General features: G+C 35.2%; 1 protein-coding gene across 1 annotated transcript in view; it reads right to left on the bottom strand.

The window, feature by feature from the left end:
• Positions 1-19,051, bottom strand: part of MARCHF11 (membrane associated ring-CH-type finger 11) — a 32,402-nt gene that overhangs the window by 790 nt on the left and 12,561 nt on the right. The window contains exon 3 of the mRNA XM_066545627.1: positions 7,163-7,355. Coding sequence (XP_066401724.1) covers positions 7,163-7,355 — 193 coding nt within the window. The remainder of the gene's footprint in view (positions 1-7,162; positions 7,356-19,051) is intronic.

The following is a 19,051-nucleotide window of genomic DNA, read 5'->3' as shown; positions in this document are numbered from 1 at the left end:
AAGGTCAATGGATACCATTTTGAGAGCAAATAGAGATTTAACACATTTTAATGACTCTGGCAATTTCCAGATGCAATTAAATTACTCATAACATTAATAATTCAAACAAACTGTACATATGCAATTTAACTGGTTATTCATTTGTTTGGGAGGTAGGAACATGCAGAGGAAATAAGTTGTCCTGAATGAAACCTCAACATAACCAATAGTGGAATAATCTGAGCATGCCTAACTAAATAAATTATTCAGATTTAAGTAAACTAATGCAAAACTGGCAGATTTAGATATTAACTGTTTATGCTAGTGCTGCCCTTGTTCATGGTAAGTACTATTTATTTACTGAGATTGGTACTCCTTTAAGTAGACCTTTAAGTAGCTAGACCTTCTGCAATGAACAGGACAGTCCTAAATTTGCTTAAGAGTGTTTTGTAGAATTCAGTACAGAAACTGACAAATTTAACTGCTTTCATATTCCCAGTTCAACGTGGGAGCACATAAGATTTATGAAACAGCTGTAAATATAATGACTTTCCTGTCTTGTTCTTTAGAACAAGATAAAATTAAATGTTATTATTAACTACAATGAGCATGGTAAGGATGATAGACTTTCTTCTTTCTCTTCAGTATTCAATAGGAAAAAGTTGTAAATTATCTTTTTCTTGAGACCAAGAAATCTTTTAAAAGGTCCCTCAAGGAAAATACAGAATTTCTGGAGTCCTCAGGAGACCAATCTGCTTATGAATTTCCATGTAACTAATATTTATGCCTATTGTATGTGTTCAAGCAACTTATTTAAAGAAATTAAGCTTCTAACTTTTTGTATGTATGTATATGTTTATACTCACACTCTTTATATGTGAGTATTTCAAATATGGATCTACTGGGGAGACACATGGGGCTTCTGCCTTCCTACTAATTTTTTCCTCAGCCAGCCTGGTTGAGGACACTTACACAGTTCTGAGCAACACCACCTGTTTTCTCTGGCTCCCTGCTTTGGGAAGAGAGCAATCTGCCTAGCCAAAAACATTTCAAAATCTTTTGTCCAGTGTGCTCCTTGCCTTAAATTTTCCTATACATGGCCACATCTGTAATATGACCAGTGATGTACTTTAGCCCAAGAGATTGTATATCACCTGTTTCTGCACAAGAAAATTGTGATTTAAGTGTCTGAGGTCCTTTAGCACAATTAACTGATACCAGAAAGGAGATGCTCACAGAAAGATGACACAAGCTGAAAGGGTGGTAAAAATATTTACATGAACAGCAAACCTCACATTAAAGTGCAATGATTTGCAGATAGCAACGCCTACTCTAACATATTTTTAAAGATCATTACACTGAAAGATGGAGAAACACAAAGATTTCTTTCAGAAGGACATGATAGTGCATGCAGCATCTCTGTAAGGCTTTCAAGTTGCCTAGAATTTATTGAAGCATCCAATATAGCAAAAGTAGCACAAAATAATTAAATAGTAAATGTTCTAAATGTATTTTGTAACAGCAAAGCATTTTAGTGGATTTTTTTTCTTGATTGCAAGATTTCTATCTTTATCTTCTGAGACATAGATAAAGTAACCTGTCTTTAAAATTTATCATAATAATTTAGTCGATACATAAATGTACCTTCAAGACTGGCTTGATTGTACAAAAAAGAATAAGTGTATTGGATCCTGTACAGAATCTACAAACCAAATTAGCCATGGTTTTACTGTTGTGACAAAGATTAATCCTTTTGTGTTCTTTTGGATTTCCTATGAAGTTGATAAAGGAGATGAGAATAATCTTCCTCAACCTGTTCCTGGAACACAGCATTATTTGGTCCAACTTCTCTCAAGTCTGTGATGAAGCAAAGTTAAAAGAACCTATTTACTCCAAAGTAAAGATACATGTCTGCACTCCACTAGAACCTGAACAACATATTTCAGAACAGAGAACAAAGTATTTGAGAAAGGATCATTGAGATACATGAAGTACATTTAAACAGTCAAAATATCTTTCCAAAATTGCAACAGATGAAGTTGTAGGATGACTTCTTTCAGGGATCTCTTTTTTACTGTCTTGGGGCTTTCAGGATTTATTGAAATTATGTTTTCAAAGTCTTTAAACATTGGCAAGGGTTCCTTTATAGTGGAAGCTGTCAGTCACATATCCTTTAAAAGAGCTACAATACAAAGGATCAAATATCGCAAGCCTTGACATGAAGTTGTCAGATTTGGCAGTGCTGAAGGAGAAAAGCAGCACTTTCATAATTCCTCTCATAAAAAGTTTTAGCTCCCTTCTTGATAGAGCTATATATTGAAAACTACCTACGTAGATGAGGCAAAATAACTTTGGGGGCGGGGGGGATGTGAAGTTCTTGGCACCAACAGTTCCAAGACCACAAAAAGAGGAACTCCAGGTAAAATTTAAATGCTAGAGATTTTCCAGGTCCAGAGGAGTTCTGATGCTCAAAATATAAGTAGTTAGTCACTGAAGTGGAGCTGTAAGGAAATGGCAAATAATTGCCTTTCTCTTAAGGATTTCACGGCAATGAAGGTAGCTATGAGAAAGAAAACAAGAACAAATCCCTGAAGAGCACTGATTTGTTCCAAACACCATGATTTCAACAACACAGAGGACACAGCTGAACACTTGTAGGGGAAAAATATTTGTTTGACTCAGATGATCCCAAGAAATATTACAATTCACTACTGTTAGCTGTTCAGATGTTCTGTCCAATCATTAATATCTGCAAGGAACAGGGTTTTTGGATGATGGACCCATCTAAAATGTCCTATGGTCCTAAGAAGGCTTTACCTTTACGTTTTATCTCTAAGATGGAGGGATTGCAGTGGGATCCAGCTAATAGGATTATGAAGAATCTTAATTTTGTTTTCTTTTTTTATCTTTTTGCCAAGTACTATTCTATTCTTTTACCATCTTCAAAAGTTTTCTTATCCTGACTCACAAGATACTTGACATTTTTTACTACTGAATGTCTTTACAAGCAGTCAACTTATCTTATTCATATTTGGTGGTATTAGGCTACAACTTTATCTTATTTATCATACTAATCTTTTATATAAACATTTAGGAATGGTCCTCCCAGTAATATCACAAGATTTTATCCAGGGATAAAAGATCATTTTCAGGAACAGACTTTACCTCTGGACAAAATGTCATGTCTTAAAACTATTCTAGGGCCCACAGATATAAAAAAAAAAAAAGCAATCAATTGCTCACAGCATTAAAGTAAAACATATCCATGCTAAAAATAGTAATAGTAAAAAATATAATTCTTTATAAATTATTTAGTATTAGATCCAGTGTGGGAGAAAAAAAGGCTTTCTGAGTAAAGACATATAAAGTGCAGCTAGATGTGTTCATTGTAAGTAACTTCAGCCTGTTCCTTTTTACAACCAAGGAGTTACAGGAATGTTGCAAGGCATCAAGTTCCTTAGCAGGGAAGAAAGTGGCTCTCAGAGGGCAATTCACACCTCGCACTGGCTCCCATCTCTTCCTCCCTTGCCACAGTACTACTGGCACCTGTCATGTGTCTAGTGCAATGCAACAATCACTTTTCAGTGCTGGAAAGGGAGCAGCACTGCTGTTCTGTGATTGCAAGTCAGCTGTTATTATTTGTGAGAGGTTTTGCTCATGTTAGAACCATTTATGACCAGTAGTTATGACTATTTTCCAGTAAAAAAATATAAAATTCTACTACTTTTCTGTTAGGCAAAATGATTGCTAGGTTTGGAAAGTAGAATGGCAAAGGCTTGATATACTGTCCTTCAGCAGGTAGATAAGGCATTTATACTATTCATTCCTTTTGTGAACTCACTCCCTTTGGTAATCCCTACATAGATGGTCTGATCCTAGCACTATCACTGGAACAGCTCTGGGTTTCACAGGCTGTAGTTTTGCTTGATCAGGGTGTTCAAGGTTTGCTTTAAGAAAACTTCAACCAATAGCAAATTTCAAAGAGAACAGCTTTGCGCTCAGCTCTGATGCAGCAAGGTACAAGATAATGACTTGTACAGTTAAAACCAACACTGATAAATAAAAACAATCCCATTTGTCAGGAATAATTCTGGGAAAATTCAGACTAGAAGAAAGAGAATAGTGGATACCAATAAAGCATGTACACTAAAAAGAACAGAATATATTATTCTCATGATCTATAATCTTCAGGGTGTTTCTTTTGTTAAAATGTAAAAACAAAGAAGTAAAATACAAGTTAGGTGTAATTTACTTAATAAGAAAGTGACTGGTGTGCTACATGTGATATAAAAGTCAGTCATTGAGTAAATGAATTGTTATGTGCACATTTTCAAATATGTCATAAAAATATGTCAGTACCTTTTGGCAAATTACTTTTAAAAATTATAGCAAAACATTTTAAAAAAATGTTTCACACTTTTTGTGTGAAGATATCTACACTTCACAAACAACCAAAAAATATTTGTATTGTTTCTGCAAAGGTGTAAGGGAGGTATAACTGAAAGCAGGTGGAATAAATCTTGGTCATACCACCAGTATGTCAAGCATTATCTTGAAATACATGGTGCACAGGAAAACCTGTATGTCTGCATAAATTTTTCATTGAAATAAAGAGAGATTACAGTGGGAGTAGAGGTATTCCCTCACTCCAAATCCTGTTCAAAACTAAGACAATGCCATGGATGACTAAACACAACTGAAAGGAGAGGAGATCCTAAGTGAAACCTGTAGCTGGTTGGAAGCATTACAAGCTTCATGATATAAGAAATTATTCATAATAATGGTAAAATAATGCCTAGGGAAATCATCAGCATAATGGAAAGTATTTTGGGTTTTAAAAATAATTTATAGGTAATACTTACATATATCTATTAGAGAATTTTATTTGAAAATTGTAAATTAAAATTATCAATCCAATTCCCTCACTTTATCATGAAAGAAAATGATGAAATTTAATAAGGTTGACTATAAGAGTTACAAAAAGTCCTGATCTTACAAGCTAAACAGAATGCAAATTACTAAAAATTATATGCAGAATAAGTGGGTCATATTATTAGCATTAGGTCCAGTATGGGAGAAAAAAAAGATTTTCTGAGTAAAGACATGTAAAGTGCAGATATATGTGTTTATTGTAAATAACTTCAGCCTGTTCCTTTTTACAACCAAGGAGTTACAGGAATGTTGCAAGGCATCAAGTTCCTTAGCAGAGAAGAAAGTGGCTTTAATGAATCTGGATTATCAAAATACTTCAATTATAAAACCTCCTTTATACAGCTTTCTGAATTTCCACATACAGTTTAGTAAATTCCTAAGTCATATGTGCAGTGAATTTTGTAACTACAATACAGTGTCCAAATATATTTAATTGTAGTCACTTTTACATTTAAATTTTCCTGTATTATTTGTGATAGTTCTATAAAATATGCATTTATTAAGTGACAGGCCAGTCACTTTATCTGTGTGTTTGCTTTGCTCCTGCAGAAGCTCCATGTGAGGTACACGTTTGTTCAGCAGCTTCCACTTCAGCAGTGGCTTGAGCCTAGCTGGCTTGAAAGGCAGCTAAAGGATGCACCAATCTATCAAAGGTTGCCTGCCAAATATTTACTTCTATGGATAAATACAGTAATATTTCTGATAACCCACAGACGTTCTTGGCTGATTTTGAGTTTAATCTGGTTTAGGTGTTTTAACAGTAAAACAAATGGGAAAAATGAAAATAATTTGAAGTAACTGGTTATTTCAACTAGCTGATGCATTCCGAAGTATTTTCTTTATTAGGGAAAAAAACCCAAACAAACCAGAACTCCATATAAATGAAATGCTTGGAATGCCTGAAGCACATTTTATTTTTCTTTAGTGTATTTTTAAACAAAAGCAAAGCCCTCAGTATGGAGTGTTAAGCTGGAAGAGGTGATGTTCAGAAATCAGCATCTAAGAGGACACGTAGCTGAGTCCTTTTATTCATTTAAAAGATGAGCACTTGTCCAAACTATGAGATTCTGCTCACTTTTCTGTCTGAGATTTGGGTTCACAGAAGAAAGCCTGTGTTACAAAATATTCCAGGGCAGGCTTCTCTAACAAAAATTACAAAATGAACAGAACTGCTGATGTAGCTGAAATATAAATACTTTTACAGTAATGGGATGGTTTCAATAAAAGATGATGTGGCTTTACAGTTGAAGCAAAACCCTTGATATTAGGAATCACTCTGCTTCTTTGTCCCTTACAAAGCAGAATTCAGCACTGTTCTAATTCTCATATATAAGATTCAGATAACATTTATCTCTCAGAAATGTCAATGCAAACATCAAATGGCGTTTGACTTTTGGATTTTCTTGCAATTAAAATTCTGTGAATGTTGTTTGATGTAAATAATTATTACTAATTATGTAAATTTATTTCTCTAAATTATATAATTATGTACTATTTAACATAAATTTTCTCTCCAAATAATAATAAATATTCTATGAATCAAATCAGATTGTTTTACCAAATACTACAAGGGATTTCTATTTAAATATTCCTGGGTTCAGTGTATTTTCAGAAATTTCAAAAGTGGTTAATACAGTGTTGCAGTAAAATGTATTTTTTTTTACAAGATTTCAGCTAAATTACTTGGGGCTTTTTAATAGTAAAGCAAGTTACTATAGTTAGCACTGTGTGAGTGTTTCATAATTGTTTATGATGTGCAAAGAACTCATGCCTGCCTTCTCCATTCTCCTCCATTTCTAGCACAGTGACCTATATAAATCTGTGCAACCTAATTTTGGGTGTGCAGTTTCATGACATCTTCAAGGGCTTCTTCTGTGCTTCATGATGGTACAATCTAATTCAAACTGGCATCAGAAGATGACAGTGTGTAACTTTACTAATTATTTTAATAATGTCTTTCATATTTTCATGTTTAACTCCCTGAACTTTGTTAGTCATTTTATCAAGAAATTTAAGCTGATCCTGTTCTCACCACTAAGATTTTGTGAATCCACTGATGAATCTGAGAGTAAAGCTTCTTTGATTCTTTTCTCTCTGCAATATTTGCAACACTGTAAAAAGCAGCATTTGCCAAAGGTATCAGCTGAGAATAAATCTGCAAAGAACTGATCAATTAGAGTGACCAATTAGAAAAATAGAAATAGTCACAGTCTTAAACCACAGTCTGTGCTGTTTAAAGATTTGAGCTTACCTATGCATACTAGATCCATAAAACCATACATTCCATAGCAGATTTGAAAAAGGATGTCCTTTCTTTGCCATACTGCATAAGGGCTGAAGGCTGACCATAGAAGCCAAGTCACACTTGCTACTAAGAACAGAGATCCTAGGATTACAGCAACCATCTGCACTTTCTCAACCAGTGTTATAGTAATGCTTTGCCACTAAAAGAGAAACAAAGTTGTATAAGATAAAAATGTTATTGTCCATGGTTGCACATTCAACTCCATCTTTTTCCTGAAATCAGAAATTATTTTAATATTTACACATATCTTCATAGATATTTACTAATATCCTTGATACTGACATTTTATATATCTTTTTTCCTATTCCAAAGTGAAGCTAATAGTTGCTTCTCCATTTCCTCCAGTGTCCCTATCAATATGATCTAGCTGTGAACTTCTGAAGAGTTAATAGTTTTGTATCTGTTTTGAATATGTAGGCAAAAAATATATTAAGTCTTAGGAATGGAATTCTGTCTTTCATCTTTGGAGGTCAATGAACAGAATAAAAAAGGAAGAAGACTTTTTCAAATATATGTTATGTTAGTGTGACAGGTTTCCTTTCCATCCCTCCCTCCTGAAGTGTGAAGCCATTTTCCACTTTCAGGCTTCTCATCAAAGAAGTTCCAGACATACCAAGGGAGTTGTCTTTCTCTGCATAAACCAGTGTAAACAGCACAAAAACACTCCTGCAACCTAGTGTGGAAGTGACTCAAAAACTCAGGAGAAGCCCTGAATACAGATAGCACAAACATGTCTTTTCAGTACACCCCAATTATGTCCATCTTTCCAGGGCAGGCTGTATCTTCCATATGTGACATGACTCTGGTTTATGGTCGTACAAGATTTAAATATGAGTGTGCGTACTGACTTCTGTCAAGATAAGAGAAATAAAATTCCGTTATAAGAGTCACAAAAACAAAACACAGCATAAGGAACTAATTGTTCTAGATTACCCTTAACATATATGGCTTTTCTTGGACATAATTATGTAAATTACTTTGGTGGACTCCCCACTCCAGCCCCATCACTCCTTCCAGGGCTGGTGTGAAGATTTTGTAGACATCTTTCTTGTTCCTAATTTTGGATGTACCAGCCCCGTTCTATAGATGCAGTAGGGAACAAGTGGAGAAAGCTCTTGCAATAAGGGTTTTCTTGCCTCTTTTCCCATCTGGCAATAATTTTTCCTTTTTCCTAATACTTTACTAAAGCCTTCTCTTTTTTACAGCTGTTGGGTACCCAGTACCAAAAAATCATAGGATAAAATAATAATTCAGGTTGCGAGGAGCTGTGGGAGCCCTCTAGTTCAACTTCCTGCTCAAAACATGATAAGGGGATGAGATTAGACCAGGTTGCTCAGGGGTTTATTCTGTAATACCTTGAAAACTTCCAAGTATGGAGGCTGTTCAGCCTCTCTGTGCAACCTGCTCTATTTCTTGACTGTACTCAGGTTGAAAAAAGTTTTTCTTCAAAAACATTTTTTCTTATATTCATTCTGATGCTCTTTTGTCCCACTTACACTCTTCCTCCCACCAAGTACCACCGTGAAGAGCCTGAGTGAGCAGTGGGTCCCCTGTCCCTTTCTTTCAGCTTTTCCCATTAACTTTTCTACTGTAGCCTAATATGAACAATTGGTGCTACATTCCTTCTCTTCTTGCAACCCCCTGAATATAACAGTACAAAAAGATAGAGATATAACAATTTGTAAATCATCTATCTTGAAATAATATCCTTTCATAATGAACTCATGAAATGCATACTAGCTTTTTCATGGAACATGAAGATTTGGAATGGGGCTATTCATGCTAAATACTACCTTTTTATGTCAAACAACAATGGATACTCATTTCCTTTGTTAAGTCTCTTTATGAAGGTCAAAGAATGTCATTAACAAGTGATGCATGAGAGAATGGTGTGAGCTTTCCATGACTCAGTATACAGGATTGAAAGTTCGGGACTGAAATTCATTGAACATTCATTAGACCCCATAGGGTAATGTTAAACAAAATTATTTTTCATTTCTCAGCTGAAGCTACATAGCATGACTTGGCAGAAAACTGTCAAAAATGCTGCTGGTTATGTATGTCTATCATCTTTCTTTATCAGTGTGTGACAGAACTGTATTAAATTTCTTTGGCATGCCTGAAATCAAAGTCCATTTACATGAAGTAAAGCTTTAACTGTCACAAAATATTGTACTGTCAAATTCACAGAAGAAGCTGGCAATAAACTGAAAAGATTTATATAAATGAAATGAACAGCAGATCTGTCACAGTGCAATTTCAGAAGTTTGTAAACTCACTTCAGTTTATTTTTTTCTTTTTTTTTTTTTTTTAACTTAGATTGCTCATAGTCTGCAAAGAGAGTAATGAACAAAAGAAAAAGCAATCCAAACATTTGGGATAAATAATGTAGCATGCAGTCTAGATAGCTTATCCCTTCTGGTGTTGTCTGAAGACCAGTGTCTCCTCCTCAGTGCCAACCACTGACCTATTTCATGAGGGCATTTTGTTGGCTTGTTGTTGGGTTTTCCCAATTCTTTAATTCTAGAAAAACTTGACCTTGACCTTGATAAGTTCTAAGAAACATAGATATGATCCTCACCTCTTCCTAGCCTCTTCTAAAGAACGTATTCTCATTATTTTACTCTTCTCTTGATCTGTCAAGAATGCAAGCAATTGAATCTCTCAACCTCAATAAAGTCAATAATTCCAAAGATTCAGCATATTAGCACATTATCAAATTATGACAATTACTAAGAAAAACACAGAAGCATTCCAAAGGTTGTTCCTAGTTGTTCCTAACTCTCCTGCCTTTAAAAACAAAAGAACAGTTCCAAGAAAATCCCCCAAACCAACCAACCAAAACCTCCATCAAAATAATAAAAAAAAAGAACCCCAAAAATAAGATTAGATATTTTCTTTTATTACCCAACTACTTTAACCTTTGTGGTATTGACTGTCTTTGTCCTATGAAAAAAATTTAGTTCTCCACCTTTTTCAGTATGAAGGTCAGCAAAAATCAAGAAATTCAAAAATTTTACAAAATTTTCCTCCCTATTACTGTAATCTGTAAATTAAGCTTATTGATCATATTCCACAGTAGATGGGTAAGGAAGGACTGTGTGTAAGATGGAAGACATTGCAGTGGCCTAGAAAATTTATGTGAAACTGCTAACTTGCCTCCTTGTGGCTGGCAGTCTGCCATAGGAATCCAGCACCCCAGGAGTGATGAGGTGGGATGGATTGATGTTCAGCTCTAACACGCGATGAGCTTGGGGACCTCATCTTCTGTCTGTGTTAGTCCTTAGTGCTAATGGCAAGAAGACTGTGGATGTTCCTGATGGTTAACTTACCCCAACTGAAATTTCCCCCTCCTTGCCCCTCTCCAATGTGTTTGGATTTGTAACAGTCTGAGATTGTCTCTTGGGAAATAAGTGTCTTGATTTTTTTCCCCATAAATTTGACTGAGTTTGGGTAGAAATTATAAAAAGGCAAGCAGATGTTACTGGGACAGGTGTATTTGTCACATAATGAAGGTGATATTCTGTAGTTATGATGTTATTCACATGTTGATATGCTTGGAATGTTCAGTCCTTTCTTAAACATGGCCAGCATTAGCCATTAGACAATGAGATGGACTGCACAGGACTCTATTTTTCAGTTGCTTTGCATTCATTACAAGGCTTGTGAAGAGGAACTGGAGTTGTGGTCACACCATCTGCTTGTGCCGGAAGTCTCACTCACAACATGGCTAACACGTGTGAGAATACAACTGAAAGAAAGCCAGGAAAAGAAAGCTCCTTCTAAGAGTAAGATTCCTATCATAGCATAGCATCAAAGTCAGGTAAACTTTCTTTGATTTCTCACAGTTATTTTCCTTATTGTATTCACTGTTCTGTTATAATCACTTCATCTTTTAATGTCAAATTAATGGCTTATGAGGTCACAAAATAATAAAAATTATTCAGTGATAGTATGTTGAGAAATTGCATTCAGAGCAAAACAGACAATTATTTAACATTGTAAATTAAATGATCATATTATTCATGTGTCATGACTTAAATCCATTATTTCCACTAGTGTTTTTCTCATTTTCTTCATATAACTTGCTTCTAAAATTTTAATCATTCATGACTTCAAATAATATTATGACTTTCTAATTTGATGACTTCTAATTTTTCCTATTTGCTGACTATACATTCCACAATCTGTAACAGTTATTTTAGCTAAACATTTTGCCAAGTTAGGAAAGATCTAGATAGGATTTTAGTGTCAGCTTCTGTAAAGTAGATGACCCTAAAAAAAGTATTACGAGAAAGGTTGTCATTTTTGCTCAACAATTAGAAAGAAATGTGAAATATTTTGTATCTTGATAGCTATAATAATACTGTAGGTTTCAGATATAATAATTTTGAAAACCTCATTTATGAGATTTTACAAATGCTTATAAATTTTACATAATAATTATAATATATATTATATTACATGTAATATATCTATAATATAATTCTATAAATATTATAATAAAATTATTATAAACTATTATAGAATTATTATAAACTATTAAGAATAAAATTTAAAATTATTTCAAATTTCTATGAAAATCCCATTTCATATTCCCTCTGATAATATATGTAGTGGTATAATGTAGCATGCCATCTCAGTTGCCCATGAAAAAAGCATTTTATTTTAATTTACAATGATGGCAAAAACTTCCATTGAAAATGGTGTTTTAAACAAAATATAATTAATGCTTCTGATTTTAATGTAATACTTTCTGCCCTTGAAAACTTTCTAGACTTTTACTTCTACTGACACTTCATTATATTTGGTTCTTTTAAACTTTTATTTACCACTGGTCATTCCCTGATAAATCATTTGGGAGTATAATACATTAATGGTACTCTAGAGTTCAAATTCTGACCCCAGAAATATTGCTCCTCTTTTCTTCTAAGGTTTCTGTCAAAGAAAAATACAAATATAAGGAAATAATTCCTTATTTTTGAGGTTGAGACTTTCAGAAGTTGAAGGAAATGTATTACTTTGATGGAAAAATTGTTAAAGAATAAAGTCAATACAGTTATATGCATGTCCTTACTAACATAAACGTGGATAAAATATTCAAAGGTCTGTCATTTTTGAGATAAATCAATATTAACTTGGCTTTGTTTTAATAATGCCTTGTAGAAACCAATTGATTATGGTATAATATATGGGAGAAAAATTATCTCAAAAGAACTGATACTGTGCTTGTACCTAGAATACTTTGCATTAAAAATGCAAAGAAACAACAGGTTTTCCTACATCCTCAATAAAGAACATATGGAATTTCTTTATGGCTACTGAAATGCGTATCAGCTGTACCAATTTATAATCCACCAAAATTCCTTAAGGAGCTGTTAGGGGGTTATCCCACTCTGTTCACTCAGAAACAGAGTTCATTATGGGCACTGCTGACAGAAACCTCTCAATCCCTTCACTCATTCTGGAAGGAATATTTTACATACCAGTAACAATAATGCCTGGCTGTGATCTACTGTAACATAACAAGATTAACCTGAAAACATACCAAATATATAACCTCAAAAACCTTTTGTTAGATTGCTCTAATTGCTAGAACTAATTCTTACAAGAAAAAGTTCTTTCCTGGTGTCATACATTATCCAGTACAGGATTTGTAATCTGCGTACATATGAATAAAACTTATAGAGAAGCAAAAGAACACACAGATTTAAGTTCAACATATCATTTTTTAAATGGCTGTTCCTTACTTTATCTTGTTGGTAGTCTATGTGCTTAGATAATTAGGATTTCTAAAATGTTTTGCAGTAAGCACACACTGCCTACATGATTCAGTATACAATGATAGTTAATTTACTGACCAGTCTGGACAGAGAATGCGTAGTTTTGAGCACACACACACAAAAACATTAGAAATGTCATTTTTAGCTATAGGCTTCTGTTTTTATGACTTTTTCTTAAAAGAATCAATGTCACAAAAAATTGCAGCACACCATTAGTGGCTGCCTATTTTGATACATTATTAACACATTGAGTGCCTGGAGTCATGATGCCCATTATCTTTTCATCTGCCAGAGAGTTCATCAATACAGATAGTTTGGGCTGTATGTAATTTCTCCATCAGCTTGGAAGGCTGCACCACTATTTTACTTTGGGACATTTTGAAAACATGACATTTACCGTGCAGATCCCGTCCATCTGTGCACTGCTCAAGCAATTTAGTTGACAGTTCCTGGAAGTGTTGACTTACTGCATGTACACAACTGATTGAACATCTACACCTACCCTGCGTGCACCTTGGATTTCTGGCTGTCCAGAAGCTTGGACATCCTAGTCAATCTACAAAATCTTCACATTCTATTACATTCATCTCTCAAAATCTTACTACTTACTAAGTAGAACAGTTCAACCTTTTATCTTACAATTTTTAAAATTATGTTAGAATTGGGATCTGAGACCACAAGCAGAGCTGTGATGTCAACTACATTAGTCTTACATTATTCTTTCTCTGACAAATCTTCACTATCTATTTTTTGCTGACAGCTAAAATAATGAAAGGAATTAGGCAAGACTGTGTGACCAGCCGAGGCAGCTACCCAGGCAGAGCTCCAGTGGAATACACTGACACCCTGGTGCCAGGCTGCAGAGTGTGCCCTGCTCTTGTGGCAGTAGGGGCCAGCAGGAGTGAGCGTGCCTGTGGGAGGCATGCCCAGGCAGAGGAGCTTCTCTTCGTACTGACAGAAAAGAGGCAGGCAAGCAGGGTGAGGAATATCGGAGTAAGAAAGAAAAAGCAAAAAAGAGTTCAACTACCTTCCCTGGGACAGGCACAAAAGGGCAGACAGAATGAATGATATGGAGGATTCCCTATCCTCTGTCCAATGCAGTGACCTAAATGACAGGGGACAATGGTGACAAACTCCTGCTGAACGCAGCAGGCAAATCTCTGCAACTCCCTCCCTGCAGAATTTTGGGTTTTTTAATCATGGGTCAATTTACATGGTGTTGAGCTTGTGATGACAGACAGGGTGTACCTGTCGCAAAGCAGGAAAAGGATCTTTGCACAGGAGTTTTCAGGGCTCACTGAAAGAGCTTTAGACTAAACTTGAAGGGAAAAGGGATAAAGCCATGTTCACTAGAGATCAGCCTGAGGGAGGCACACAAGTGTTGGAGAGGCAGAGTGCTATGAAGGTCCTTTGGTCCGCCATCTCAGTAATGCAGGAATAAAGACCTGTATATGTCAGCAACAGCACAAGTTGAAAAGGAAACATACATTAGAAAGCAGAGAAACACCTGAGAATGGTCATGTAGGAATTAGGGCTTCTCCCCACAAAAAGGTGGTAGGATCAATAGCCCAGCTGAAGTGCATCCACACCAATGCATGTGACATGGGCAACAAACAGGAGAAGCTGGAAGCCATTGGGCAGCAGGAAAACGGTGACATCATGGAAACATGGTGGGTTGATTTGCACAACTGGGGTGCTGCAATGGATGGCTGCAAAATCTTCAGAAGGGATAGGCAAGGAAGGAGAGCTGGCAAAGTAGCCCTGAACGTTAGGAGTGTCATGATTGTCTAGAGCTTAATGATGGTGCCGATAGAGTTGAGCATTTATGGATAAAGATTCGGGGGAAGGGCGACGAGGCAGACATCCTGGTGGGAGTTTGTTACAGGCCATCCAAGGAGGATGTAGACACAAATGAAGTATTCTGTAGGAAGCTGGGAGAAGTTTCATGCTTGCTAGCTCTTGTTCTCATGGGGGACTACAACAAAAAAGAACAGGTATCTGCTGATATACAACACAGCAAAGAGGACACAGTCTAGGAGGGTTCCTGAAGGAAATAAGAAACATGTACGGTTAGGTAAATTATTCTCAAGTTAACTTTTAACTCCTATGAGACTCAAACTAACTACGTTTAGTTTACTGGCATTTAGCTCATTGGTATTTTGCACATTCCATGGAGGTGTATATTTGGTGAAAATGAAATTACCATTCTATGTGAATAAATAGTATTCCTACTGTAAAGTAGGAACTGTTCAATTTCTCTGGCAGCTGATTTGGAAATATTGAATTTCATTACAACCTACTGTACTTTTGATAGCATTATGTGAAAATTAAATATTAATGACTGGAGGAAATTAAAGCCTGCCATGGTTGTTGCAGTCTCTGCAACCCAAAGATGATCTGCAAAGTGATGCTGACAGCTTAGCTCAAACATAGGCTGTCCTGTTACCGTCAGGTCCACATTCCTGGAAGAACACTTCCAGGAAGAGAAAAAACATTCAGTATAATTGCACCGAGGAAATAAACCTCAGCAAGATCATAAATAAGTGATATGAAGGAGGTATCAACAATTTTCATGCCATGTAGTCACTTTGGAGAGTTAACCACGGTTGTATATACAGTTCTGCATTTTACTTTTTCAACACGAATAGACAGTATCAGAAAAGGTTCTGGATTTGCTTTTTTCTTCTCTCCTGGGAAAAGAACTATCTGTAAATTCTAGCTAAAACTATTGACAACTTTTAAATTTAAAAAAAATGCTGAGCATGAGGCTCAGATTTTGCAGTTCATGATGATATTGATGCAGTCACCAAATATATGTAAGAAATTGCTCAGCATGGAGGGCCAGATCAAGCCTCTTCTACAAAAATACCCTGGACTCTAGTCACTATACAGTCACTAGACAGTCACTATACATTTCTGTTGATGCCTTCTTGTCTTCCATGTTGAATGTATTTAAGTATTAATTCTGGCTACTCACACTTAATTTGCTAGCTAGACTTTCCGAAAGTGCTGGCTACTCTTTCTCTGTCTTTTTGACCCTATGAATAATTAAATAATTTTTACAACCCATGCAAAAGGAATCATGGAGAGTTTATTTGAGAATATTCTATACCTTAATGTCTGGTCCATTCCCTTATGAGAACCTTGCCTCAAACCCATTGTTCAGGTGAGTTAAAGCAAGGTTTTAAACGTTCACCTCTAAGGATACTATTTAATAACAGATTTTTGTGTTATTCAGGATATTCAAAAGTAGAACTTTCTCCAAGTAATTTATTGGAACACTTCCAGTTCCTGTACAATACATACATGTTCACTGAACCAAAGGAAAAGCAAATGAAATTGATTACTCTATTCACATCATCTCCTTAGGGATACGTAGGGAAATGATTTTAGTATGGTACAAAGAAAGTGTTAGGAACTATTTCTGACACTGGCATATTTCAGTGGGCTCTGGATGCAGGAAAAGAAGCCATGGAAAGGCTTTAATGGAAAAGAACCATAGAAATTATATGAAAGTGAAAGAAATTCCATGCAATTGGAAATTCAGAGTTCAAAGTTTCCGTTCACTGAAAGAAGACTGGAAGAGGACCCTCAGAATGTAGATGCACAAACACATTTGATTGGATAAGTAGAGTCTAGTTGTAAAGCATAATTTTGTTTAAAGTACATCATAATTACTGCTTCCCACTATCTGCTTGCAGACACTCTGTGAATCCAAAGACATGCAATCAAATAACATCATCATGTATTGTTGCTGGATTTCCCTGCATCCTGCAGCAGCACTAGTCACAATAGTTGAACAACAGTTCAGGAACAAAGCAACTCCCCACCTTTAGTTAGGAAGATGCACCTTCCCTATTCAGACTTCTTCCAGTTGCTATATGGCAGTGATGTCTTTCAGCCCTGCAAGATACAACCTCACCAGAAATCCACTGAGTACAAATACTGGCCTCTGCTCCTTTTGGCCCTCAGCAAAAACTAATTCACAGACTGCAACCAGAATTTTCATATGAAAATCTGGAAGATGCTCATGAGAGAAGAAGCAATCCTGATTTCATGTGTTTCTTTTTAAGATGTGAAACAAAGAGAAGTTCAGATTTCAAGGGCAACGAAATGACTCAAGAAACATGTCCTGAGTTCGGGTTGCTGCCTTGTCTAATCCCCAAGTAAGATAATGAGTATCTTGGATGAAGGTTAGAAGGCAGAATGGCAAGAGTACCAAGCTATTATATAGCATGTAATCATGAAGAAGACAATCCTGGGTTCTGGGTTGTATGAAATCTGGCAGAGTCTGCTTTGTAAGTCAATTTGAATGTAATTGCTTAAATTAATAAATCACTTAGACTGATTTTGTAGTGAATTAAATTAGCAATAAGTCTTCAGTTAAAGAGAAATTAGTCATAATTATAGAATTTTAGAGTGTACAAATGAATATGGTAAATAATATACTGCTTGAAAATTTGGCCTAGTGGAAGAATTAAGTAAATTATTAATTAATATATCACACATAATGTATAATAACTAAAAGGCTTTAAAAATATGCATAATACATTTATAAGAATTAGTATAATGATTCATTACAGTTTTAATTAATTTATTTAATAATTTATTAATAATTTAATTTAATTATTAATTAAAAATTTAATAATTTCATTAATTTAATTAATATTGGCATAATAAGGGGGTTTTATTAGGTTGTTATTTAAATATATATTACACAGCAAAATTTTAGCAGTCAATTGCATTAGTTTTTTCAGGTACTGCTAAATAATCACAACTACACACTGTGTAGGTGCTGTTTGAATCAATACAAATTTTTTTCTAATAGTTTGAGTAGCCATGGTTTTGATCACTCACTTACTTACAAGATTCCATTTTTATAAAAACATATAAGCTGTAGTGCTTAATTACAGAGAGTGGCAATTTAGATACTACATATCATATAATACTAGAGCTCTATCTGTGTAAAAACAGAATAGCTGCCTTTGTTATATACACTATACCAGATACTCTCTATTTCTCTCTAACCATATCATGAATATGTCTGAAATGCCTTGGTGTAATTAAATTAAATTGCACAATATGCTTCTGAAAATTTCCAGCTGTCTAACTTGTTACACTCTATGTCAACAATCATATTGCTTCAAGAAGCAATGGTTGCAATACCAAAAACTGTAATATCCATTCATATCACTGTGTTTGAAAATTCCCAAGCTATAAATTGTTCTTGGCTTGATGGTGCTTATATGGCTTACATATAACCTATGTACTATCTCTTGCAGTAAAAACACAGACATAAAATAAAAATGCCATCAATTTCTCTCAAAGACCAAAAGCACCAAAAAGAATGAAAGATAAGTACATGCTATTAATATGGAAAATACATTTATGGAAAAACCACTTACTGTTCTGCAATTGTCATTTTTTAAGTTTATTACTATAGACACATTCACATTTTGTTGGTTCTAGACAATAGTCCCCTCTTTACATTTTTATTACATATGATGGTCTTCTTTTCAGAACAGAAGCTCATAAGATTGTTCCACCTTACAGTCAGCACAGTTTCTGGATTCCTTAACAATAATAACAGTAACAGTTGAGCTCTGATTAAACTAATTTAGGACACTCTTAGAAGAACGAACACCTTAGGGGTCCCCTAGCATATAAGCCCTGAAACAACTTGCTAGCCACTTGAAAAAAAATGAAAGCAATTAGGAAGAAATTCTTTATTCAGAGGGTGGTGAAGCACTGGTTGAAGGCCTGGTTAGATGGGATCCTAAGCAACCTCATCTACCAAGTGGCATTCCTGCCCGTGGCATTCCTGCCCATGGCATGGAGGATTGGAACTACAGGGTCTTTAAGGTCGCTTCCAACCCAAACCATTCTATTATCCTATGATTCTTTTTCACCTCTCTGAATGGATAGAAACAGGGAAGTAGATCTTCAATAGGCCCTGGTTCTGCCACTGTAGTCAGACAAAAATTTATTGATTTCCGGAGTTTGTGGGCAATTCATCCTTACATGGATGATGTCTAATGAAAAAGCAGGGAAG

This window comes from Molothrus aeneus, chromosome 1 (genome assembly GCF_037042795.1).
Source record: "Molothrus aeneus isolate 106 chromosome 1, BPBGC_Maene_1.0, whole genome shotgun sequence".
Taxonomy (NCBI): domain Eukaryota; kingdom Metazoa; phylum Chordata; class Aves; order Passeriformes; family Icteridae; genus Molothrus; species Molothrus aeneus.
Note: the sequence above shows the minus strand (reverse complement) of the source record. Positions and strands in the feature narration are given on the sequence as shown.